The sequence below is a fragment of the Xenia sp. Carnegie-2017 genome, unplaced genomic scaffold (assembly GCF_021976095.1).
Source record: "Xenia sp. Carnegie-2017 unplaced genomic scaffold, XeniaSp_v1 HiC_scaffold_3, whole genome shotgun sequence".
In the NCBI taxonomy this organism is placed as follows: Eukaryota; Metazoa; Cnidaria; class Anthozoa; order Malacalcyonacea; family Xeniidae; genus Xenia; species Xenia sp. Carnegie-2017.
The window spans coordinates 2,420,396-2,444,937 of record NW_025813493.1 but is presented as its reverse complement, the minus strand read 5'-3'; the positions used below and the strand labels follow the sequence as shown (position 1 = coordinate 2,444,937).

At 34.5% G+C, this 24,542-nt stretch overlaps 6 protein-coding genes and 1 long non-coding RNA gene across 7 annotated transcripts; 4 read left to right on the top strand and 3 right to left on the bottom strand.

Moving 5' to 3' along the window:
• Positions 1–1,921: 1,921 nt before the first annotated feature.
• On the top strand, positions 1,922–3,553 carry LOC124455054. The gene is made up of 2 exons (XR_006951678.1): positions 1,922–2,008; positions 3,224–3,553. It is a non-coding gene; the product is annotated as an uncharacterized LOC124455054 (long non-coding RNA).
• Positions 3,554–6,849: 3,296 nt separating this feature from the next.
• On the bottom strand, positions 6,850–8,944 carry LOC124454886 (fibrinogen C domain-containing protein 1-like). The gene is made up of 3 exons (XM_047005637.1): positions 8,927–8,944; positions 8,254–8,632; positions 6,850–7,148 (listed from the first exon to the last, which is right to left on the bottom strand). Exons 1-3 carry the CDS (start codon positions 8,942–8,944, stop codon positions 6,904–6,906), a joined length of 642 nt encoding a protein of 213 aa, XP_046861593.1. The 3' UTR covers positions 6,850–6,903.
• A 3,898-nt stretch (positions 8,945–12,842) lies between these two features.
• Positions 12,843–13,934, top strand: LOC124454885. The gene has a single exon (XM_047005636.1). It carries the CDS (start codon positions 12,843–12,845, stop codon positions 13,932–13,934), a length of 1,092 nt encoding a protein of 363 aa, XP_046861592.1.
• A 339-nt stretch (positions 13,935–14,273) lies between these two features.
• On the bottom strand, positions 14,274–17,222 carry LOC124454884. The gene is made up of 5 exons (XM_047005635.1): positions 16,373–17,222; positions 15,967–16,164; positions 15,311–15,355; positions 14,631–15,004; positions 14,274–14,477 (listed from the first exon to the last, which is right to left on the bottom strand). Exons 1-5 carry the CDS (start codon positions 17,208–17,210, stop codon positions 14,274–14,276), a joined length of 1,659 nt encoding a protein of 552 aa, XP_046861591.1. The 5' UTR covers positions 17,211–17,222.
• A 1,214-nt stretch (positions 17,223–18,436) lies between these two features.
• On the top strand, positions 18,437–19,105 carry LOC124454883 (mitotic spindle assembly checkpoint protein MAD1-like). Its single transcript, XM_047005634.1, has one exon. The coding sequence runs from the start codon at positions 18,437–18,439 to the stop codon at positions 19,103–19,105; it is 669 nt and encodes a 222-aa protein (XP_046861590.1).
• A 29-nt stretch (positions 19,106–19,134) lies between these two features.
• On the bottom strand, positions 19,135–20,354 carry LOC124454871. The gene is given in 2 exon segments (XM_047005623.1): positions 19,135–19,649; positions 19,651–20,354. Coding segments are annotated over 2 exon segments (969 nt in total). The 3' UTR covers positions 19,135–19,384.
• Positions 20,355–21,007: 653 nt separating this feature from the next.
• Positions 21,008–21,443, top strand: LOC124454870. The gene is made up of 2 exons (XM_047005622.1): positions 21,008–21,172; positions 21,239–21,443. The coding sequence occupies exons 1-2, from the start codon at positions 21,069–21,071 to the stop codon at positions 21,441–21,443; spliced, it is 309 nt and encodes a 102-aa protein (XP_046861578.1). The 5' UTR covers positions 21,008–21,068.
• The last annotated feature ends 3,099 nt before the right edge of the window (positions 21,444–24,542 follow it).

Genomic DNA, 24,542 nt, shown 5'->3' with positions numbered 1-24,542 from the left:
GACTGTTGAAAATGTCTTATGTGCTTCGACAAAGAAATGTCTCCAATAAAAAAACCTTCATGCTACAAATTTATTTAATAAATGATCGCTTTAAAATATAAATTTATTCGGCTTACCCCTAATGATGGCCCATTATATTTTTAAATTAGATTAGAATATGATTAAGGGAACCATACCCTCAAAATATTAAATGACTAACTTCATCATTTACTTTGAGCAGATTATCTATGTTCAGAAAAGCAGTTTTTGTTGCAACCTCTTTTATTTGAAATGATAATTCCATAGAAAAAATTTTTTACTAGCAATTGTTGATGTATAAATGCTACTTATTAATTAAGATTTTTTGAAAATATCTTTTCCATTCATGCCCTGACCTGTTGTCTGCAAGTCTGTGAAAAACTGCACAACAGTTTTATTTGGAAATAATTACATTACAGGTGGTTTTAGTGTTAGGTCATGACCTCCATAATGGCTGTCAAGTACAAAAGAATATTTCATTCATGCTGTTGTAGGCAACAGCCATCGTGGGCGAGCTACATTGTTTGATAATTCCCTAGAGGTTGGTTTATCCAGAAAATGAACTATATAGTCGATACAAAAAGCAAGGTTGCCATAGCGATGGTTTTTGGTATTCAACTCTATTAAAAATTCATATATTTTGCTCGGTAATTTCATGGTAGCTTTTCTTCCATGCACTTCGATTTAGTTCAAGCTGACTGATGTTTTCCTCTGTCGTATAGTCGTCCAGATCTGACAGGGAAATCAAAGGCTAACAGAGAAAGATATTGATTGAAATGTGAGGCAATCTAAACTCTTCTTCGTAGGATGAGGAAGATAAACTCTACAGTTGTATAGTTGCTTGAGTATCATTTTCTGCATGTACGGCGTTTCAAATGCGTAGCTGTTTCTATGAGGCAAAAACTTGGCTTTTTGTAGTGATCAAGAGGGCAGAAGTCTGTATGACATTGAGTTAGTAGTCATGAGGCTGAATGTAGCTAACGAGCAGTTTGACAAGAATGTGGAGCTTGTGAAATTTTTGTCCTGGAACTCGGGAATGTGATTATACATCTAACGTGAGTGATAAATGAGTGTTTACTAAATACAGGTTTTATGCATGATCTCTAAAAAAACAATCATTATGATTTTACGTACGAGATGTATCCAAATACTTCCCATCAATAGCAAGCGAATTCTTTTAGTTATGCTAAACACATCTTGCAAACTACTGAAAGGAAACCAACTCAGTCATTAAATTTGCTTTGGCGAGCCATTTAAGGACATGTCTATTTGGGAATATGTCTATTTGCTCATAACTAAAATATAAAGCATGGGTTGGAGCCTAACTCACTCACTAAATCGTGATATGTTAGATAATCTTGTCTGGCTTGAATAAGTAAGATATAAAGCATGTGTTCGAGCCTAACTAGCTCATTAAATCGTGATATGCTAGATAATCTTGTCTGGCTTGAATACGTAAGCCTGCCTATCGCTATATATTATTAGAGCTTCAACAAAATGTGTAAATTTTCATCCTGAATGTACACATTACATATTTGCAGAAGGACCACGCACTTCCATGTCTTTATGTTTGCTATTTCTGGCTGAATTCCCAACTTATGTAAACACAATTAAAGATGCTATTTTGCTTTTTGATTTCGATACCATTGTCAAAACAAGTGTTCAAAAAGGTACGTTGGAAACTTCAAAATGAAATGTTTTGTGCAAAGCCTTCTTTAATATTTTGTTTGTGTATAAGCACAAAGATGCAATTAAAACTTTGATTAAATTCAAGTGCTGTAGCAAGTCAATAAAATAATTATGAATAGTCAACATGAAATCAAATTTTATAACAAGTTGTTATTGAACCACAATTAACACAAATATATAAATAGAGCTTTGCTTTTTCTTCACACACGCTTCAAAGCTGTACAAGTGAGACTTATCACAAGATGGCGAACTTTACTTATGCGATGATTGTAATAGCTTGTCTTTTTGCTATTTTTCATGGGTAAGTTGTAATCTTTTTAAAACTAAAACGTGCGAGGTGTGAAACCTATTGTATTTTTGAGGCGAGCATGATTTAATAGGACAGTGCTTTATAGTGAAAAGGTTGAAAGCTGCTAAAATAGTAGCAATGGACAGTTTTAGTATTTTGCATTAAATATGCCGTTATTAAATGTTTTTATGTTAGAAAGTATGTCATCTATGGATCAAAAGAGATGAACTGAATTTCATGGTTGTTTTATTGTTCGTAATCTGCTTCTTCGTAGCTATAAACTGTCTCCTGCAATTTCGTAGCAATCTCTGTAACTGCATGAAATGACACTAATTCATATCGTGTTCTAAGATCCTTTGAAATCATGTTTTAAAGATTCTAGTATGCTTATATGAATATGAGCTCCCAAATTTTGTACTACGCCACTTTTGAAAGTTAAAATTTACAAAAAGGTTTATTTTCGTACTGTTTTGAGCCTTTTAGAATTTTTAAACTATGATTGAATATTTCTTAATCACCATAAACATTTTCCAAACCAATTCAAATAGAATTTTTTTGATAAACGGAGTTTAAAATGTGGAAGATGATGAATCGGCACAATTTCTAGGAATTTAACTTCTGTTACGTTACGTATTATTATTAGAAATTGTTTAAAAATTTTGAAACTTGTGGCTGTGTTTTATGATCACAAGAACATCATGCTGGATTATGGTCAGTAAGCAAGTGACACAGGGTAATAAGTGTTATCATCAGTGGCGGATTACTAATTACGGAGCACGCCGGCTAATACAAATTTGTTAAACTTTAAATCGGATGTTTATTCCTCCAACTAGGCTCAATCTCATGATGACGTTTGCGTTCCTTACACTCCTATAGCCCTTACCTTTGTATTTCCCAGCCTGTCTTTGCAACTCATATATCAACAATAAGGAATGAATTTAAACTTCAAATTGGGGAAAGCTAATACTTCATGTTTTCTAAGCATCGTGAATTTCAACAGTAGATTGTGCGGTTTTCAACAGCATAAATGGTCTAAATTAAGAGCATTTAACTCTAGTCCGGAATAGCAGAATCTAAAAACTATTTATGTCTAGAAACTATGGACCTCTCAAATGCCCGGCCTGTAAACTTCAGCATACAGAGCCTACTATGTAGTCGGCCACTGAATATTATGCTTTAATATGTCAGTTGACTGTTTTGTCTCATATCATTTAACTATTTCCGTAGAGCGATGTTGACTAATGCAAAAGAAGATCGTACAAAAGATGACTTCTCAACAATCAGCCTCGACATGAAACGCACCTTAAAACCTGATCCAAGAAATGTAACTTTGAAGACACAAATTGCATCCATAAAAGCACAAATAATTACACTTCAAACATATCACAAAAAACTTGGCGCACAAAACAAACACCTTCAAACATTTAAGTTAAAACTCCAATCCAAAGTCAACAAGACAAAAGGACAAATATCAAACTTATAACCTTGCGAAAACAAATAAAGAAGCTCGAAGTTCAAATGATTAAGCTTTCCATACAAATGAAAACACTCGAAGCACAATTAGCGAAAACACAAAACATGTTAAGAACTCTTGAAAAACGATCGACAACGCTTTCAAAAGAACAATCCATTAACAGTAGAATTTCACGGTTCGTTCATATATTCTTCATTGACGTAGCTTTTTACAATGTTTTGAGTTGGTAAAGTTTTGTGACCTCATAACGATCAACCGACCTCTTCAAAATCTTAACTTCGTCAATATATCCTGCATAAAGATCTTGTCCATAAATTCTGCCACCAATAACCACATCGGAATTGCTGCTGACGATGTTACCACGACAACAAAGGTTGTCGATAAGAGCGAGGCGATTGTTGTAGTAAAATGACACAGTGTATCCGTCATACGTCATCACAAAATGATGTCAGTGATCAATGAATGGCATTGTGATGTCGTCCCAAGATTTCTTGGATTGTAACGTGACTAAAGTAGCTTTTATGGTGTCCATTGTCCCACCGTTATTGGAAACAAAGATTCTCCAACTCCTAGTAGAATCACTTTGATTATTGATGAAGCTGCTGATAGTATTACTTAATATACCACCTGACTTTTTGAACCAAATACTGATTGTTAAACTTGAAGCCCACTCATATCCATTTAGAGTTGGTACATGTAGCTCGGAAGAACGTGAATTGAATTTGGCAGCTCTACAAACGATTTCGCTTGATGATTGCAAAACATCTTTGGATTTAACATAATGTAAGGCATTATTACCTTGGCATGCATCTTGCAATGACTTTTCAAATTTGTAATACGCAATGATAGCCGTGGTATTGTAACCTAAACCCCATTTGCTTTATTTGAAATGCATGAAACAATTTTTGAAATTTGCTCCCCCCACCCCTTCAAACCTCATCATCTTTTTACATTTACATTTGCACTACTTCTTCAAAAACATTTTGTGTAAATGCATATTACTTTGACTAAGTTCTTTCCATGTGGATTTATTTAATACAGATGTTAGCCCAAAATAATATCTTATTCATATAGATCTCAAAGTCTTACTAATTTTGTACACAATAAGAGCATTCATTGCAAACATACGTAAAAGCAGCGTAACACTCTGCAAGTTTACAAGAAGAATTTTTCGAATAAATTTTATAGAAACAAATCAGTATAAAAGAAGTTCCAGCTGTATTATTAACTAAAAGATATAGAGGTTGTTATATGAATGTCACATATATTTTACCAAAAAAAGTCTGAAAATATTTGAAGAAAGAGCTACTTGCTTACAAATGAACCTCCATCTAAATGAGAAATGTTAAGCAAATAATACATTAACTGCATGCTGGTAGTTTTAACAATTCTTAAAAAAAACTGCAAGTTACAAGGCTTCCATCACCCTTGCTCGGAATTATTTGAAATAAAAGATATTTTGCAAAAAACATAGTTTGTTTTTTCTATGAAATAAAAATAACTGAAACGAATGAATATAAAACAGATGTTTGAATTTTTTCTTTTACATGTATTGATGATTAATTTCTAAATTCTTTTTAATTGATTTAATTTATAAAGGTGAGATCAACTTTATACATATGAATTTGCTGATGAAAAATTATAGTTAATATGACTTCATCTGTTTAAATACTGCTCTTTTTCTTTCAGGAATACGCCCTTTTTCGAAAGGAATGCTTAAATCATTTCAAGCATTTTTCCGAGGAGGAACCGGAAAACAAGTTTCGTCATGGTAATGGTAAAATCTATTGTGATGTTTAGGGCGAATTTGGACTTCATCAATAGTTCAATTTTTGAGTGGTTAGAGAGAGTATTATACGCATGTATGTAAATTACCCATAAACACAATTGTTTTTTCTTCAATAAAGGGGTTTCTTTTTGGTGTACCTTAGTTATGCGCTTAACAAAATGCTTAAATGTTACGTGTGTATGAAGGTTTTTTGAGAAGTGTCTTATTTTGCTCGTCCTTCCGGTAGGGTTGTTTGGATTTTAAAAATGGAATGATTCCTTTTGGATATTGTTTCATTAATTAGCATTAACGTAAAAATTTCATGTCCACAAAATTTGATTTACCTTTTCCCCTTCAAATTTGTTTCATTTTTTAATTAAAGAAAAAGTAATATTCCCATTTGACAGTAACTTTGTTTATGCATTACGAGTCGGTTTGATTAGCTAGTAACATTAACACTTATGAATGTAAGAATGTACACAAATGTAAGAATTATTTCGACAATGTGAATTAAACAAATTTTATACACTGTTATTACCTTACGCTTGTTTTATGTGTTACGATAAGTTGAAAATTTATTACGGATTTATATAAGAATCGCACAAACACCCCTTCCATCCCTTCCCCTATGAATCCAATATTTGGCAGTAATCTCCTGGTATAAATCGACTTGTTGTGTCGTTACTTTTCGGTTGACAGCTCTCAAATTGCAAATACTCTTTGACACGTGTGGGTTAACAATTTTATAAAGCTATGTTTGTATGTTACAAGTCTTAGTCTGTTGCAACTTGCAATAACTCTACATCACTATATTGTTGTAAATTCATAGTCCGCATTCCTTTCTTTTTCATTTTCTCTTTGTTCTTTGCTTGGAATTTCAAAATAACTAAAATACTTTTGTACTTAAATATTCTAACTGGCAAATGAACAACAATCACTCCAAAGACATAATTTTGTGCAAAACTGTGATAACTTGTGATGATTTCTTTACAAATTGTTAAATGAATAATGACTGTAAAGATTTAACTTTTTCTAACCACTAAAGAACAAAAATTTAGATGTATTATGTTGTCTATGAGTGGTGTGAAATCATTTTCTTGGGTCGGAACAAGATTGCTGTCGAGCGAGATGATATAAGATAGTTTCATGTGAAACTGTGGAAAACATCGCTATGATTTGATTTTTTTTTAAAAATGGCTTTTAATGGCGTCCATAATTGTAGAAACTGTTACTTGTAAATAGACGTCTTACCTACAGATATGTAAAATTATTTGCAGGTAGTTGACCAATAAAAGCGATAATGCTTACATAGTGAATAATGATGTAAGATAATTGCATGAAATGCATGATACACCAAGATTGCGTGGAACGTGGCGAAAAGATAAAATTAGCTTCTTACAGAGCAACATATCATTAAAGAAATGAGTGAAAAGTCGTAACATTAGAATCATATAATTACCGAAATCAGCTCTAATTTTAGGGAAGTTATTAGAAAATTATTATTTAACTACAGCATTTTTAACAATTTTTTCAACTCTTTTTTAAATGTTAAGGATTATAAAGGTTGTTTAAAAAGACATAAAAGCTAAAATCTTTTTATTATATGTTGAAAGATTCATTAGAAATAATGATCAAATTTATAACATCACAGTCTTTGGAAATTTCTTATGGTTTTATTTTCATCTCCGTGAACTTTAAGGATTCAAAAACTTTCCAATGACCCCAAATCACACCTATGTCTTTGTCTTGATTGTAATTATATTGTCCATTCAGGTTGGAACTACAACAACTATTATACCACCAAGCACCTTTTAAGTCCGTGGCACAATTTGCTCCATTTTTATCATTATCTGAATCTTTTGTGGTAAATGCCATACCTTTATGATAAGATAATGAGTCTCCAGCAGTTCCTAAGAAAATTAAGAGTTCTCATAAAATCGTATTTAATGTTGTTATACAATTCTCCTTTTGACTTGCAGAAATTCCCCCAACTAGGGTTTTATGCAGTTGTTGTAAGATTCTTAGAGCTTTTCTGTGGTCGTTTTTTCTGTGAGGGAAGGAGGGAGGGTATGAGAGCTGTCAATCAGTTTTTTCCGCATTTCGTATAGTAAGGAAGGAGAACTGATGTAAAAGCCAAAATATATTATATAGTTCTAAGTTTTCATTTGATATATTCAGGTGCATGCAAGAGATCTAACGACAATCTCATGAATATTGTTACCGTTTGAAGGTAATATTTGTTAGGCAGCTGCTTGACTTCGATCTCACTCTCATTCCCCAGAACATTATTTTTACATCCAGCCTGACTAATGACTGGTATTTAATTTTTATTTCAATAGTACTGCAAAATTTTTTATTTATTTCATATATACCAGTAGTGTTGTCGGAGACATAATTTTATATTTATGTTTTTCATCCTTCTATGAGTAAATTTATCCACGTAAACTTGAATGAATTTCAGTAACGTTTTAGGTTCTTGTCACGAGTTCATGAAAAAACTTTGCCTTTTAGTGATGCATATATATTTGATTCCTGAATTTTCAATCATATACTACAGGCTTGCTTTTATATTAAATGTTTCAGTGTTCATTTCACAAGGATGCGAATTCTTTTATATACAAAGTATTTTATTTATATTTTATTCCATGATGTTTAGGCGCATACTCATTACCTGTTAACAAAGCTTAAATTGAATTTTCATTTAATCTTAACGATACGGTATCCACAATCCATGAATGATCTCTTATTGTAAGTCAAAAATTGTTTTCGTAGGTTGATTTGTGGTTGTTCAATGTATTTTGTTATAAGTTTGTAAGATCAAATTGATTATATTTTTTTATGATCTAACAAGACTTCCGCTAAAAATCAACCGTTAAAATATCTATGTTTTTCCCAAAATTGCAGACCTGTCTACGCAAGCTGGAATCACTATAATCATTCCGACGTATAATGCTTATATCAAAATATTGCTTAGAAATTTGTCCATCAAATGTTTATATTTACTTATTGACTCACCAGAATATGCACCAAGACTCAACTGATATTTATGTGTTTCATTCTTTACAGCAAAAAAATCATATTCAGCATATGCTTTGTTTCCTAACCAGTCTCCCAGGTCAACACGAAGTTTATTTCGCCTTGCTGATGTTAGTCGGTATATTTTATCCAATCCAAGCCAGAATTCAGAAGCAAGATTACCAAATCCTTGTTTATAGTCTTTCCAACCGCGATAGAAGTTTACACTTCCATCTTGACGACGTTGAAACACAGTCCAACCTCCACCAGATGACGTCATATCACAGAAGACACGGAATCTGCCCTGGCCATCTGGATCAATTACATAAACTCCGTTATTTTTTTCACCTTTTTTGTAAAGATCTGCACAGTCTTTTTCCTGAAAAAAGTTTTATTAAAAAAGCTATTGCAATGTACGTCTTATGGGTTTTGTAACTCATTAAACCTATAAGCAAATTGTTACACAGCTTTCCTGCGGATAGATCCATTGTGCTAAATAACTATTTTCTACATTCTATACCTAAGTTGTTTTCGAATATATAAACTCAACACAGTTTAATTCAATAGAAATAAAATTAACAATACAAAATAGTAAGTTTCCAGGTATGACTAACTTTCATAATAACATTTCAAAATTCCTTATATGGTCATGCACGTGTAGTTGTTTACGTACTCCATCCTTGGAGTTCATCTTAATGCCGACTCAGCATTTTAAGTCTTGTTTTATACCACAGGAACACCTGCCAACTTGCCCGGTTTTATTGGTTTCACCTAAATCTTAAAACAAATCTTCTAAACGCCAGATTTTCGATCACTTTCACCCTTCTATAATGACATGTAGATAGTGAAAAAAATTTGAGCAAATCAGGTCGGACTGAGTATTTAATATAAATATTTATAAATATTTAATATAAATATTTATAAATTTTATATGTTATGCACCCAAATTTTCTACGCACTTTCTTTTTATAAACAAGTAGTCCACTTGGGTGTTCTCTGTTTGCTTTTTCTTACAAAATTCCCTTTTATAAATTCTTCTGTTTATAAGTGCGTTTGTTATCACAATTCTCAATTAAACGCTTACTCAGACTTGATTCATTCAAAATTATTTTACTAAATACATGTGATACCAAAAATTTCAAACAGGAGAAGTGATTGAATATCTGGTTAACTGAAGATTTGCATTAAGATTTAGATGACAGTCGACAAAATTGGGGAACTGGCAGGTCTGCCTTCCTATGGTATCATGGTAAAAAAACATTAATTAATGCTTTATAAAGGAGTGACTGAAAGTAAACAGTGTAGCATACTTTTTTGCTCATATCATGCCAGTCTATGTTTGATAACTATCTATGAAGACGTTATCGTGGATAAAACGTTACTTTCTGCTTATTGTGCACACTTATCGCTTTGAGGCACATAAATTGCCTGTTTTTACAATATTTACTATAGCACCATGAAAAAATTAATAGTTTGATGGATGTGGGCGACAAAATTCTTTTTAAGCACAGTAAAGCATGTACCCAAGGCTATTTGGATTAAATTTTGGCATTTAAATATTTTCATTTTACCAAGCCTTTAAAAATTAAGCAGTCAGATTGTAAAGAAATTCATGTCTTGTTTGGAATTACCAAAAAGAAATTTCTGCCTAAGAAATTACATCTCATAATCTTCCTAAAATGACACATGTACACTAAAGGAATCGTAAGGGACGCCTGAACGTCTATAATTGGGGGGAGTGGTGGAAAATACTGATTACTTTCTTTTGAAATCAATTGTTTTTTACGAGCTGTGACTACGTATATATGAATATTCCCCCCTTTAATTATCACTGTTTTGGAGTTCCTGGGAATCATATATATCACAGGATTTATTTTATGACTATTGAACAAAAAAGAATAAATTTTTAATTAGGTCACTATGCTCATATATTATTACTGCATGTACTTCAATTTTAACATTTTTGTTCATTTGTTTTGACTTAAATTGAGTGTCTATAATAATTAACACACGTAATATACGTCTATAATAATTACGTTCACAAACGTAAATTTATTCTCTTATTTACGTATTTAAGATGAAGGTCATAAAATTTATATCACCATTTCACCATTTTCTGGTTGAATATTAGACTGTTAAATGTTTCCCTTAATAAATATTTTTATTCAAATTAACTTTATTTTATTAAATTTGTAAAGCAAAAGTTTTTTAATTATAGTTGAACTTGAATGTATTCTGCTCTACGCAGTTTTGAGAAAATTTTCATGAAATTGTATTGAACGTATTTAGTGAAATTATAGAATAACTAAATAATGTTGACTTTGTTAAATTCCTACCGTCTTGAAAAGAGCTTGATAAAAAGTCCATTTTTCTTTGACGAACAATGTGTTCACTCTGCTTCTGGTTGTTGCGTTGGAAATATGGCAGTTTATCTCAGATTTTTTAGCCTCGTCTAGATAGTTAAAACCAACACATCTCTTCTCTCGATGACATTCAAATGAACATTCAATTGCACTGTCAACGACATGACTTGCAATGATATCTTTTGGTGCCAAAGCATCACCTGCATAATGAAAAGTAAAACGAAATTAAATTCAGCGCGTATTTTACATCGATAATTTCTTGTTGAACAGAGTCTGGAAAACATTTCTTAATTCATCAGAACTCAAGCTTTACATAAATAATTCAAGGAAAAGATGGACGTTATACGGTTAATATATAACAAAAAAAATGTCGTAACTTTCTTATCTATAGCAACATGTACTGTACTTTTATATTCCAATTGAGTATGTTTGTGTGATTATTATGCACATTCTATTTAATTAAAGAGGTTCAGTGAGTGAACACAGAAAAATTGCATAGCAATACCATATGTGCAGACTTGATACGACTGTTGCAACTACGTATGTGTTTAGATGTCAAACGTCGGAGTGCAGTTAATGATTTGAAGACTTAAGATAGTTGCTGATGACTAAAATGGCTTTTTCTAAATCATGCTCTTGTTAGCTTTTCTAAGCTTTACGTAACTTATAGCTTATACATAGCTTATATTCATATATCTTTTACAACTTTATTAATATTGTTTTTCTTTTTAAAGATTTTTATTTTTCACAACACAGTTGTTGGCGTTGTCACTCCATTTGTGCACGAAAAAGGTCATGAAATTTGTAAATTAAAAAAAGAGAATAACTCAAATTTTCACTTGTAACTGCTAAAGATAAATAATAAAAATTTTTCCGTGGTATTGCAATTATAAAATAAAGCTAAATTGAGACGCTGGAACAAAATTTTCAGATTTAAGAGTGTCATCTAGAATATTTTACAATACAACTAAAAGCTAAATGACGATAATTCAAAATTTGATGTACATGTATCAGCTATAGACTTAAACTTTTCTTTTCTTCAAAGCAAACGAATAAAAGTACATTATTATATTTCATATTGACAACATACCATTTTCATTTATTTTCCTGAATGCAATTTGTGGAATTTCGAATTCTTTGTTTGTTGCATTGCATGCACCGATTACAAGAAAAGTCACAAAAATGTACCCAACCATCTTTTAGAACTGAGTGATAACTTCAAGTAAATGAAAAAACGTTTGCATACACGACTATGGGGCGCCGAAGCGGACAAAACTGCTATATTGCAAATGTTCATGTTAACTGAAAATATTCATGCTAAGTTCAAATAAATTCATGCTAAGTTCAAATATATTCAAGCTAAGTTCAAATATATTCATGCTAAGTTCAAAAATTCATGCTAATTAAAATTCATAGTCTACCCGCAACACACCTGAAAATCGTGGGGTGAAGCTCAAACATTGCATAATCTAAGGAGGAATATTATGGAAAGCCATAGTGGACAAAAGTAGTCGAGAATTTTTTTGGAGTCGAGTTTTTTTTTTACAGTCGAGATTTTTTTTTTACAGTCGAGATTTTTTTTTTATAGTCGAGAATTTTTTTTTATAGTCGAGAATTTTTTTTTTTATAGTCGAGAATTTTTTTATAGTCGAGAATTTTTATAGTCGAGAATTTTTTTTTATAGTCGAGAATTTTTTTATGGTCGAGAATTTTTTACAGTCGAGAATTTTTTTGGAGTCGAGAATTTTTTGGCAATTAAAAATCAAAAACTAAGTCTGATTATAAACTAAGAGAAAGATAGCGAAGCTTTTTCATTTCATTACTGTGGTTTTATTAGAAATGTCAAACGTCTCAAGAGCTGTCGACGAAGATTTAGAAAATTTGTTATTATCGATACAACACTGTATAGAACGTATAGATAGGAACGATATTCTTGGTAACTTCAATTTTTTAGAACATTTATGTGATCGCCTTGAAGGACATATTCGAATAATAATGGCCATCTCCTTAGTCCTTAGAAATCAACAACATCCCATATCGCCGCTCATTGCAAACTTACTCAATATATTAAGAGAAAAACTTCAATTTCTGCGAACACAGATTACTTTATGTAATGAGCAAGTTGCGATACGTTGTAGAATTCCAGTCCCGCAAGAAGCAAGCTCTGGAGGCAGACGTAGATACATTGTTACAGCAGACCAAATTGAAGAATTACGCAGTACGGGTATGAATTGGAAAGCCATTGCCAGTTGCCTGGGAGTGAGTGCCAAAACTCTTTACAGAAGAAGAATAGACTATGGTATAGCAGACACTTACTGTGACATAACAGAACAAGAGCTTGAATGGTGCATTAGAGATATTTTAAGATTGACACCCTTCTCTGGCGAAACTTACGTAAGAGGAGCTTTGCGTGGTCGGGGTATTCATATCCAAAGGTGGAGAGTTAGGGAAGCATTAGAAACTATTGACCCAATTAACCGTGCCATAAGACGGAGATACGCTATACAAAGGCGGGTGTACAATGTGAGGAAACCAAATCATCTCTGGCACATTGACTCCAATCACAAACTCATCACTTGGAGATTTGTCCTGCATGGTTGCATCGACGGCTATAGCAGAACTATTATTTATTTGAAATGCTTCACGAACAATCTTGCGCATACTGTTTTGCAATGTTTTGTCAATGGTGCACAAAGATTTGGGATTCCATCTCGCGTACGTGGCGATAGGGGGGTGGAAAATGTACACGTTGCACGGTTTATGATAGCTAATAGAGGTCTAAACAGAGGAAGCTTCATAGCCGGACGCAGCGTGCATAACCAAAGAATTGAGCGCCTTTGGGCGGAGGTGAATAGAGTGAGTTCCTCCTATTATAAAGATCTATTCCAATTTATGGAGGAAAGCGAGCTTCTTGATGCGCACGATGAAATCGATTTGTATGCTCTGCACCATGTTTACATTCCTGCAATACAAGCCTCACTCAATGAGTTTGTCAACCAATGGAATCATCATGGACTTCGAACTATGCGGAGTATGTCGCCCCTAGCACTATGGCGTTCTGAGCTTAATGAAACTGATTTAACAGACGTTAATATCGATAATGTAAATTTATATGGCATTGATCCTGATGGCGCGGTAGGTGATATCGAAACGGACAATATGGTTGTTGTCCCTGAAAATTCAGTTGAGTTGACCGAAGATCATGTCAATGAAATACGCCGCCTTGTTCCGGAACCTTTAAGTGATGACGGCAATCACGGAATTCACCACTACCTCACAGTTCGTCAATATTTGCAAAATCATTTTCAGGAACAATAGAAACTATTTAATGAATTATTAGAATGAATTGAGCCTTAAAATATATACCATTTTATCAACAATCGTCGTAACTGCTTTCATTGTCACATATTAGAAGTCAAAGGATTTTTTAAGAGGTGTGCCGTTCTTGCATTTGGTGAAGAGAAACACAATATACATTATAATTTATCTACAAAACAATTTTTTACTACATAAATGTATCATATAATGGGATATTGTGAAGTAAAACTCTTGATAACAGAACACTATAACAGAACAGTTGTATACGTACGTATACAGTATAGTATAACTTCAACCACAACATTGTTGTTTAATTGTTCGTCTTTATCCAATTATCTATTAAACTATGTAAAATGACCATGCAGCTTCTCGTCGAAAAATGTTATTGAATTCCTCGGACAGTTCGTTGTATGACTGGTAAGTTGATGGTATTATCAGTAGAGGAGCACATGTGTGCGCAACAGGTCGACGTGCGTTACCTGATTCATCACTAAATGCAACCTCGATTGAATCAACTGCAATGATGTTGCTACCAGTAACATACTGGAGAAAAACACTAATAACGTTGTCGTCAAGAGATTTAACAAACCGCTTTAAATGAGAGAAGCATTCCCGTTCGGCATCAGAGCCTGGGCTTGAAATAAAAAGCTTGCAAACCTTTTTCTGGTTCGGCTTTTTTGTTTCATAAAAACTCACCAAACTCTCAACAGTTTCAAATTGCTTAAAACCTTTCAGTTGCTTCAGGATCGGTGACCATGCATTAGCCACGTATTTTGGACGCTGTATTATTTCTTGATGGGCTAACTCTTCAATAATTTTTGGCATCGAGCTCTTTTTAATCACCCTGCGGCACTTAAAACTTGAAAGCACGTCAGCTACATCTTCGTCCAATGACGGGTCGGGGCATTCATCACTGATACTTCTTTTTAAAGTGTCACTTTCGTCCTTTGATATATATTGATGAAAAGACTCTACTAGCCAATCCTTAGGAATCGCGTCCTCCGAAAAAAGACAGGAAGCAATAAATGCACTGGACAAAGTAACAGGAAAATATCCAAAGTTAATAAATCCTGCAACAAGAATACGAGCAATACTTTTCCATTCACTCTGTTGGTAGTCATGACGTATAGCTGGGACTTTTTCGGAAGCACCAGTAGCCAGTGAGTTATAAAACTCTCTCCAAAATATGCTAAGCGCCTCTCGTTTTACACCAGAACCTCTTCCGTTTTCGATATCTCCTGCTTCGTCGATAAATACAATCTCTAGGCAACACGACAAAATACTTTCGTCCTTGAACGCAATAATCATGTCTGCTAACACATTGTGGCGGTTAATGGCGATTTCCTTAACCAAACGATTGTTTTGAATGAATTTACCACTGTACAATTCACCATCTGCATCAATATTTACGTCTCCATCATCTTTCAAATCAAATAATATAGCACTTTTACAATCACAAAAAACAAAGATTTTTATCAGGCATAAGTAACAAATTTATTTTTATAACACTTTTGGTAAAAGTGAGTGATCAATGTCTGCAGATAAAATTTATCACAGTTTAATAATATTAATAGTAGTACTAATAATAATAGCAATAATACAAATAATGCAAGGACTAATAAGGATACTGATGGATAAATGCTAGGGTACTTGGGATACAATTAAAGATAACAGGCATAAAATATTCAACTAGTTTGTATAGTTTCTTTGGCATACTCTATATAAATAAAAATAAAAATAATACTGATGATGATAATGATGATGATGATGATGATGATGATGATGATGATGATGATGATGATGATGATGATGATGATGATAATGATGATAATGATGAATATTGTGGAAGACTTAAGGAAGATATAAGGATACATTTAACTATTTGTATTTCAAACAACATGGTTTTAGTGGTTTAATTGTTTTTATTATAAACTATTCAATGTAGTTGTGATTATTTGATTCTTTAACTGGGTCAATAACTTTAACAATGTCTGACTCATTTTATTTTCATATGCATGGAAACATTAGTTACCTTGTAAATCAAATGGTTCTTCCAAGTTTGTTTCAAACAATTCACACTGGTTGTTTTGCATTTCAGTAGAAGGTCCAGGATTGATCATATCTGCAACAGCATCATCAAGCTGCTTATCATTAATGGCTTCATGTTGCTTCAAGGGTTCATCTATGACCACAGTAGCTTGATTTGTTTCTCCAAATTGAACTTGATTTGCTTGATAAATTACAATATATGAATAAGTGTTTATGACAAATACTGAAATATAGACATTACACAATTTTGCTCCTTTCAATGTATAAAAAGCTTTATATTATATATTTTAATCTTTTTTCATCTCTAGAACACGTATATATACTGCTATAGATTTTTCATAAGATTTTACTCCAAAACAATAAAAAAAGAATATTTTTTCAAATCCCACCTTGAAAATTGTTAGTTAAGATTTCATTAAGACTTGAATCATTTGATAGCCTCCATAATTCATCATCCTCAACATCGTCAAACACATTTTCTGGAAGACTATACCTTTTACGTTTCTCTTTATTTGTAGGCTGATTTAGGATTTGTCTACATGGCCTAATATAAACTGGTTTGTTGTTGCTAAAGATTCTGTTGATTACAGAACCATTTAAATATTGACCTTGAGCTAATGTAGGTTTGAGAAGTGCTGTATGGACAGAATGCACAATCTCAATTTCCACGTCATCAGGCAGGGTTCCTTGAAAAGCTTGGCGTATTTCAAGTTCTACGTCAATGTCAGTCCACTCTTTATGAAATTCAAACGCACTGATGATGTGTCCATTTTCCTGCAGAAAAACTTTTCCTCCTTGACGAGGTACATTCTTGTCATCTGGACCTGATAGTAAGATAAGATCACGCGAGAATGGCCCAGTACTAACTTTTTTCGATTTAGAACATTTCCTCCGACGATTTGATCTCATAGTTGACCGTTGGTCACCGAAATATCTTCTGGTATTGTAGGAAGGAGTTGCCAGATGTGAAGAGGAAGCTGTGACGGATGCATGATTTGTGCAGTGCGACTGCGTTGTATTACTTGATTGATTTACTTCCATACCTGATGATAATGAATGTTGTCCAAACGTCTTTCTTACTTCATTCTCAACCGAGTCGTGAACTTCAACACTAGCATAGTTATTGGAAGATGCCTCAGTACTTGCCAAGGCATCCGACAATTCTTCGATACGGTTAAATATTTGCGAAAGTATCTCTTTTGCGCCTGATGAAGATTCAGTCGCCATATTGTTTTTAATGCGCCTATAAACGCGGAAAAATTGGTGCGAAAAAATCTCGACTGCCATAAAAATTCTCGACTGTAAAAAAATCTCGACTCCAAAAAAATTCTCGACTGTAAAAAAAAATTCTCGACTGAAAAAAATTCTCGACTGTAAAAAATTCTCGACTGTAAAAAAAAATCTCGACTGTAAAAAAATCTCGACTGTAAAAAATTCTCGACTGTAAAAAATTCTCGACTATAAAAAATTTCGACTATAAAAAAAATCGACTGTAAAAAAATCTCGACTGTAAAAAAAAATTCTCGACTGTAAAAAAAAAAACTCGACTCCAAAAAAATTCTCGACTACTTTTGTCCACTATGGCTTTCCATAGAATATGGCAGAAAGGAATAACTTCTCGAGTTTTTTAGATATTTTGAAGGGTATTCTTTCTCAAATACAAAATGTGTATGAGGAAGGGCCACTTACTGACAACCGCTCTGCTTCCTTGGATGCTCTTGAAAACTTGTCAGTGAAAATGGACGAAGCATGTGATACTCTGGTAGTTTTACTCAATGGTTTGAATCCAACACATTTTCTATGGGAGCTAATTTTTCAACTTCTTCAAACTTTTTTTGCGTTAAAACAGTATATTGACGAAGAAAATAACCAACTTCAAAATGCCGAATCGTTTGTACAGCCTTCAAGTGTCCTAGTTTCCTCTACAACGTGTGGTGAAGGTCGGCCCCGCTATGATATTAGGGACCTTACGATGCGACAACGGCAACTGCGACGGTACCGGAGTTTGATCCTTTTTTTAAGTGAGCATGCGCACGCACCATCTGTACGTTGTTTACACGTTTTGAAAAGACGGAACCGACGTGAAAACAACAACTTTGGCGTCGCTTCAGAACGGCAGAGAAAAAAAATCAAAAATCTTGCAAAAATCATTCGATTGTCAAATGGCGAGGTGAGTTTTGTTATCTTTGGCTTAATATATGTAAATGAGGTTATGGTTGACTCAGCCTTTATGCTTAAATGGCTACTTATGGCTTAAAATGCTTACATATTTTTCTGAATATCTCTTTGTAGCACTACTGTTGCTTCACGTGCATCTATGAAATAGTCCTCAAGCCATGATATAGCTTTATCACGAGAAATCTTGCTATTTAGACCATGGATTCACAGAAAGAGGATCAACTGAAAGAGGCCAAATTTGGGAAAACATTGCTAAATCGCTCAATGCTTTGGAAATGCCAAAATTCCATGTATCTCAGAGATCTGTTCGCGATCGATATCAACTTCTCGAAAAGAAATACAAAAGAAAACAATCAGAAGAAGAAAGAGCCAGTGGTATTTCACCCGAAGAGAGTGAACTTGACGAGGCTATGGAGGACATCATAGCTCAGTTTGAGGAAGCTGATCATTTAAATGAACAACTCACGTTCGAGAAAAAACAGAGAGCTCAGGCAGAAGTTGAAAAGGCTGTAGAAATGCGTCGCTGCTCAATGGAAACGTTCAAAGAAACGAAAAAGAGGAATGGCGAGGAAGAAAATAACGAGCCATCTGCTAAAAAGAAGAAAAAGACCAGTGGATCGGATGTCATGCGATACCTGCGAGAAAAAGGCGAAATTGATATAAAAATGAAAGCTGATGAAGTCGAGCTGAGAAGAACGGAAAGTGAACGACATTACGAACTTATGCAGGAAGAACTACGCATGAAAAGGCTTGAAGCTGAACGCCAAAAAGAGCAGAATGAGCAACAAGTTATGCAGTTAACTAATTCCCAAATGATGCAACAACAACAGATGAAACAGCTATTTGAAGTGACTCAAGGTATGATGTTACAGCAGCAGCAGCAAAGTGCTTCTTTTGTAGCTATATTTGAAAAGTTTGCAACAAAATTCAACTATAAACCGTAACAATCATTGTGTTTTATTTGATTTTTTGTTTGCATATCATTGTTCTGTTGAAAGACAGTGTTTATAAGACATTTAATATTTCTAAACATAAACATAAATAAGAATAATGAAGGATTAGGACTAATTTTTTGGTCTAACTTACATTGTTATTTGTATTGTTTGTATTAAATATTGTTGTTTTTAGTTATTGTTTTGGTCTATTCATTCTGTACTCTGTTAAAACATGTCAAACGTTTATGTAAACATTGCAGCACAATACAGCATTTATAATACCTCTTTTCATTCATTGTCAAAAAAATATTCATCTAAAGCAGGTGGATCAAGCTGAAAATAAGTGGAGGTTGTTGACTGATATAGGCAAGTGCGTGCATTATGAATTAAGGCAGAACAAACATACATTTTCCCCACTGCACTCAAGTGAACTTTAAGATTTTTCTTAAAGTCTACAAATTTAAAATAGTTAACAACATCACCAAACACCCACTCTACTGCCACCCTGACAGAGCTCATAGATTTGTTCCATGCAAGTTGGTCTGCTGTTAGCCCAGCCTTTGTATGGAGCTTGAAGATGTGGTCTAAGAGGGTAAGCTGGATCCCCATACACACAAAGTATATCTCCTTCAGGATTCATTGAGTATTGCTGCATTTGATTCAAGATACCAGAAATTGCCAGCATGGCACTGTCATGTCGTTTTCCTTCGACTGGGCCATACAAATTAGCAATTAGTCCATTAGGGGCTGCTATAGACTGAAACTTTATGGCGTGTACTCGTTTATGACCGTTGTAAAGTACACGTTGATTTTTTCCTGGTCTAGTCACAGGTCTGACTGTACCATCTATGAACCCCCAGCAGTTTGCCAATGGAGCACCTTGGCTGTGTACTGCATCAGCAAATATTTGTAAATTGGAGGGAGAAAGCCAGGGTTGATTTAAAGAAGACAACAAATGTCCCCATCGCTCATATGTGAAGTTGATAACTTCGTTTATTATCATGCATAGCTGTGGAATGGGTCTTCCAAATGTTGGCACCAGATCTGCAAAGCGGCAAGGATAAGCAAACCTCATCAAAAATATACAAAGCGCCTCAATGCTGTCGACTTGAACACCATTATAACAAGTTACCTCTAGAGGTAGCTGCATTACGTCGCGTAGGTGGTATATATCGCTGCGATAAAATCGAAAATTGTTTTTGCACTCATCGTCAGAAAACTTGTGAATGGAAAACTTGTCGTACTTTCTGTAACACATATTCGGGTTTTTTGGTTTATATATTTCGTATAGCAACATGCAGTCATCTACACCAAGAAAACCATCACCATGAGAAAGTAACAGAGCGTCTCTGATGCACGGCATCATGGAAAATATATAAATATGGAAGCTAGCTGTTTAGCGAAAAACTTTTTATCAACATAAAGATTTCCCGCGCTTTTTACGAACGTCGCCTTATCGCAAGGACAAATTAGCTACAACGAGAACGGCAACGGCAACTAGTCGATCCAGTCCCTTCAGAGTAGATTGAGGTTGCCGTCGCAGTTGCCGTTGTCTCATCGTAAGGTCCCTATAATGAAGAACAGGTGCTGTTCTTAAAGGAGACATGCAAGCTAGAAGACAACTTTATTTTATTGTAATGCCTATAGCGTGAAAATAAGACGTACCAAGTTTCAAAGTCGTCCGCGAAATATTTAAAAAGATATTTAGGGTTATAATCGGTAAAAACACGATATTCGATGACCATTGCTAAAACGCCGTGAGATTGTTTAAGTCTGGGAACTGGGAAAGAGTGACGTAATAGTTGACATAAACAAGCTTCGTTCTTATATCGTTCTACGACTTGCACGCAATACTTGCACGGCTTTCGGTAGTTTGCTATTATTGTTTTTTATTTAACAAAAATTAATGGATTCTTCTGAAGAAGAAGCCGATTATGATATTGTCGTCAATAACAATGAGGTACAACCTTACATGTTTGAGCCTTTGGCCAACGCGGAAGGTGGTCATAGTAATGACAATTCTTCGTCATCGGAAAGCGAAGATGAATACATTCACAGAGTTGGAAATGTTGAATGGTTAGTTGCATTTTATTGATGCTTCATTGTTTTTCCCAAAGTAGAAAGAATGTTTTTATCTTTTAGGTGCGAGTGTGGCTTTTGTGTGGTCATGAGTACAGGACGGGAAAGTATATGTTGCCAAGAGGTAAACAACACTGATCCTCTGATACATGGCGATCATATTTGCATCACACAAGAGGAAGAGTTTGCCACAGTATGTACAAACGAAGCTGTCTTAAAAACAGCTATGGTCGTGTACACACATGACATTGGACCTATGCCTGAGTGAAGAAAACGAGTAAATATTACCTTAGAAGTGTAATTACGTGTATGTCGACAAGTGTATGATGCCGATAAGTATCTTAGACAAAATTTTGTATCGTTCAGAGCATTACGCTACACGGCGTACCGACAGTGGACGGCTTGGGTGGATGGCAGGTTGGGAAAAAAGTACCGACTACCCATACATTCTTGTGCTGTGGACAAAATCCGGAAAGCATTTCCTTCGCCTTCTGGAGAATACAAAGGATTTGAATATGCTCAACACTACTGAATGGTTGGGCTTATGGCGTATGACAAAGTCTGTTCATTTGTAATTATGTTTATTTCATGTGGGACTTTATTTCTTTTTATTTATTAAAGCGAGATTTATGTTGCTTAATGGCTTCAGCTTTGCTGATTTTTGATTTGTGGGTGAGTCAATGGGACAGGTATTTCTTTCACTCCAGCGACATCAAGAGCTTTGGAGAGTGTTGGATTAATGCGTCTGCAGTACAAAACTTCTTTCATCAAGTCCTTAACATATCCAGAAAAGCAAATCATTATTTATGTTGGCTTTGCATTGCACTTTGAGAAAAGGTAAGTATTTTTCTGTGCTAACCATAAGTGCTGTCAACTTTCACTGGTTTGATGACCCCTTGTCCTTCTTTTGACTTTGAATAAAGTATAGTCAGGTGACTGGATAGTTGGTACTAACGTTGCATTGTCATTGTCGGATTCTTCATTTTCGCTTAACTCATTTGAACATTGAGAGTCTGATCCATTGTTGCTATTGCTCATCGTCGACGTGCTTTCTGTATCAGACCATACAGCGCTATCCTCAAAATGTTCAATTTCACATGACGTCGTCTGTGTGCTGTGATTTTTTGTTGAAATGAACTCAACCTCCGTACCTTAGCATAAAATTATCGTATTGCTGGATTTTTCACAAAAATCAAAACAGCCGAAATGGAAAGTCTATACCTCTACTTATCATATTTGGCACTTTTGTTTGAGTGGTTCTTACCTTACGTGTTTTTGCGGACGGATTGTTATGGCTGCTTGGCATTTCACATTGCGCTTCTAAGGTACGTTAAGGAATTTTTTATGAGTTAAAATAACAAAGAAATGATCAAACGACATTAGTCTGAATTAGTTACCACTGTATATGTTTGTGTTTCGCTGTCTACATATATTTTGACATCTTTCATCTTAGACAAACTTCCTTTGAGGTAAAACGCACAAACATTTCGAGCCGATGTCGACACATCGTGGTCGTCGTCTACAAGAACGTCGTCAATAATCTAATATTATAAAATTTGGTAATGCTATATAGCTTAGTTTTTGATAAATGTAAACAAATATTGCTAACTATAACTATAATATTCACCTCTTGCCTTCGTCTCTTCTCAAATGCAGTTCTAACATTTGTTGGCTGCTTCCTTTTAGATGCTACACTTGTGGGTTCCACAGAGTATTCAAAAATTGTGGGTACAGCATCCTTCTTAAGGCGAAGCCGTCCTGCTGTCCATCCTACTGATTGCATCGCTTCAAAATTTTGCACGAAGCACGAACTCTCGAAATGTTGCGAGCACAATTTTGAGCTCTTTGTTGGCTTCCAATTTTTGCGTCGGATTTTTTCAATCCAAATATCTCGCATACGCTTGTTTTCGGGAAACGAAAAAAAAGAAACCTTTTGCTGCGTTTCGTGGTTCTTAGAAGAACCGTTTTTACAATTAAATGCGGCACAATAAACCATATTTTCAATGCTAAATTGTCGTGTTGTTAAGAAGTTACCAATATATTTTGAACGAAGCGCGCAATTGACCGCTTTTAGCGAATGTCAACTATTACGTCACAACGACATCGGTAGCTGTCGCTAGCTCGTCGGGCATTTTCAATACGTTATCAGTAAAGCATCAATTTTAAACGTCCATATCTTCAAAAATATTTATCCTTTGAGTCTCAAACTTTGGTGAACTATTAGTTGGAGCTATACCTTCATGTAAAGTACAAAAATAACAATCCGAATTTTATGTTGCATGTGTCCTTTAAGGTCGAAGCATTTTACCTGGACAAAAATTGCTCAGATTCTTCGTGTTTCTGATCGTACCTTACGAAGAAAAAGACAGAATTTCACTGTGTTAGAACAGAACTTCTCCAATATATCTGACGCTGATCTTTGTAAAATTGTAGAGAGCATACGCCTCCTCACACCTAACATAGGACAAACTCGTTTACTTGGGACCCTTAGATGTAGAGGGTTGAGAATTCAAAGGTGGAGAGTGCGGAATTGTCTAAGAAAATTAGATCCGATCGGTACAGCACTACGTGGCCATGTAGCCATCTATAGAAGAAAGTACAGCGTGCCATATCCCAACTATTTGTGGCATCTGGATGGCAATCACAAACTCATTCGTTGGAGAATGGTTGTACATGCATGTATAGATGGTTTCAGCAGGCTAATTATATATCTATCTTGTCAAAACAATAATTTAGCTTCAACGGTCTATTCTTTATTTCAACGTGGGGTATCCGCACATGGTTTGCCAAAAAAAATAAGAACTGACCATGGCGTGGGGAATGTACATGTAGCCAGGTACATGCTTCAACACAGAGGAACAAATCGTGGCAGTGTACTCACAGGAAGATCTGTTCATAATGTAAGAGTGGAGCGTCTCCATTATGCTTTACTTTTCAATTTCATGGAAGAGGAACATTTACTTGATATTGATAACGAGCAACATTTGCTTGCTCTGCAGCTGGTGTTTATTCCAAAAATTAACAAGAGTCTAGAAGAATTTGTGAAACAATGGAATAGCCATCCAGTCAGCAGTGCAGGTCATCAAAGTCCGGAGCAAATGTTTATTGCTGGTTCTCTTAATGCTGCTTCTGATCAGCATGAATGTGAAAATTCAAATGAGGTCTTTGATAACACAATTGGCTCTGGTATTGCAGACGATGAGCAGTCGCCAGAGACTGGATTTGCTATCTATGATGAGGATTATGCAATAATTGTTCCACATATTGAACTTTCAATTCCTAGCACTTTAAACAGTCAACAGTTCCTAAGTGATGATGGCAATTACGGAATTTATCATTATGTTTCATGTTTACAAGAAATACATGA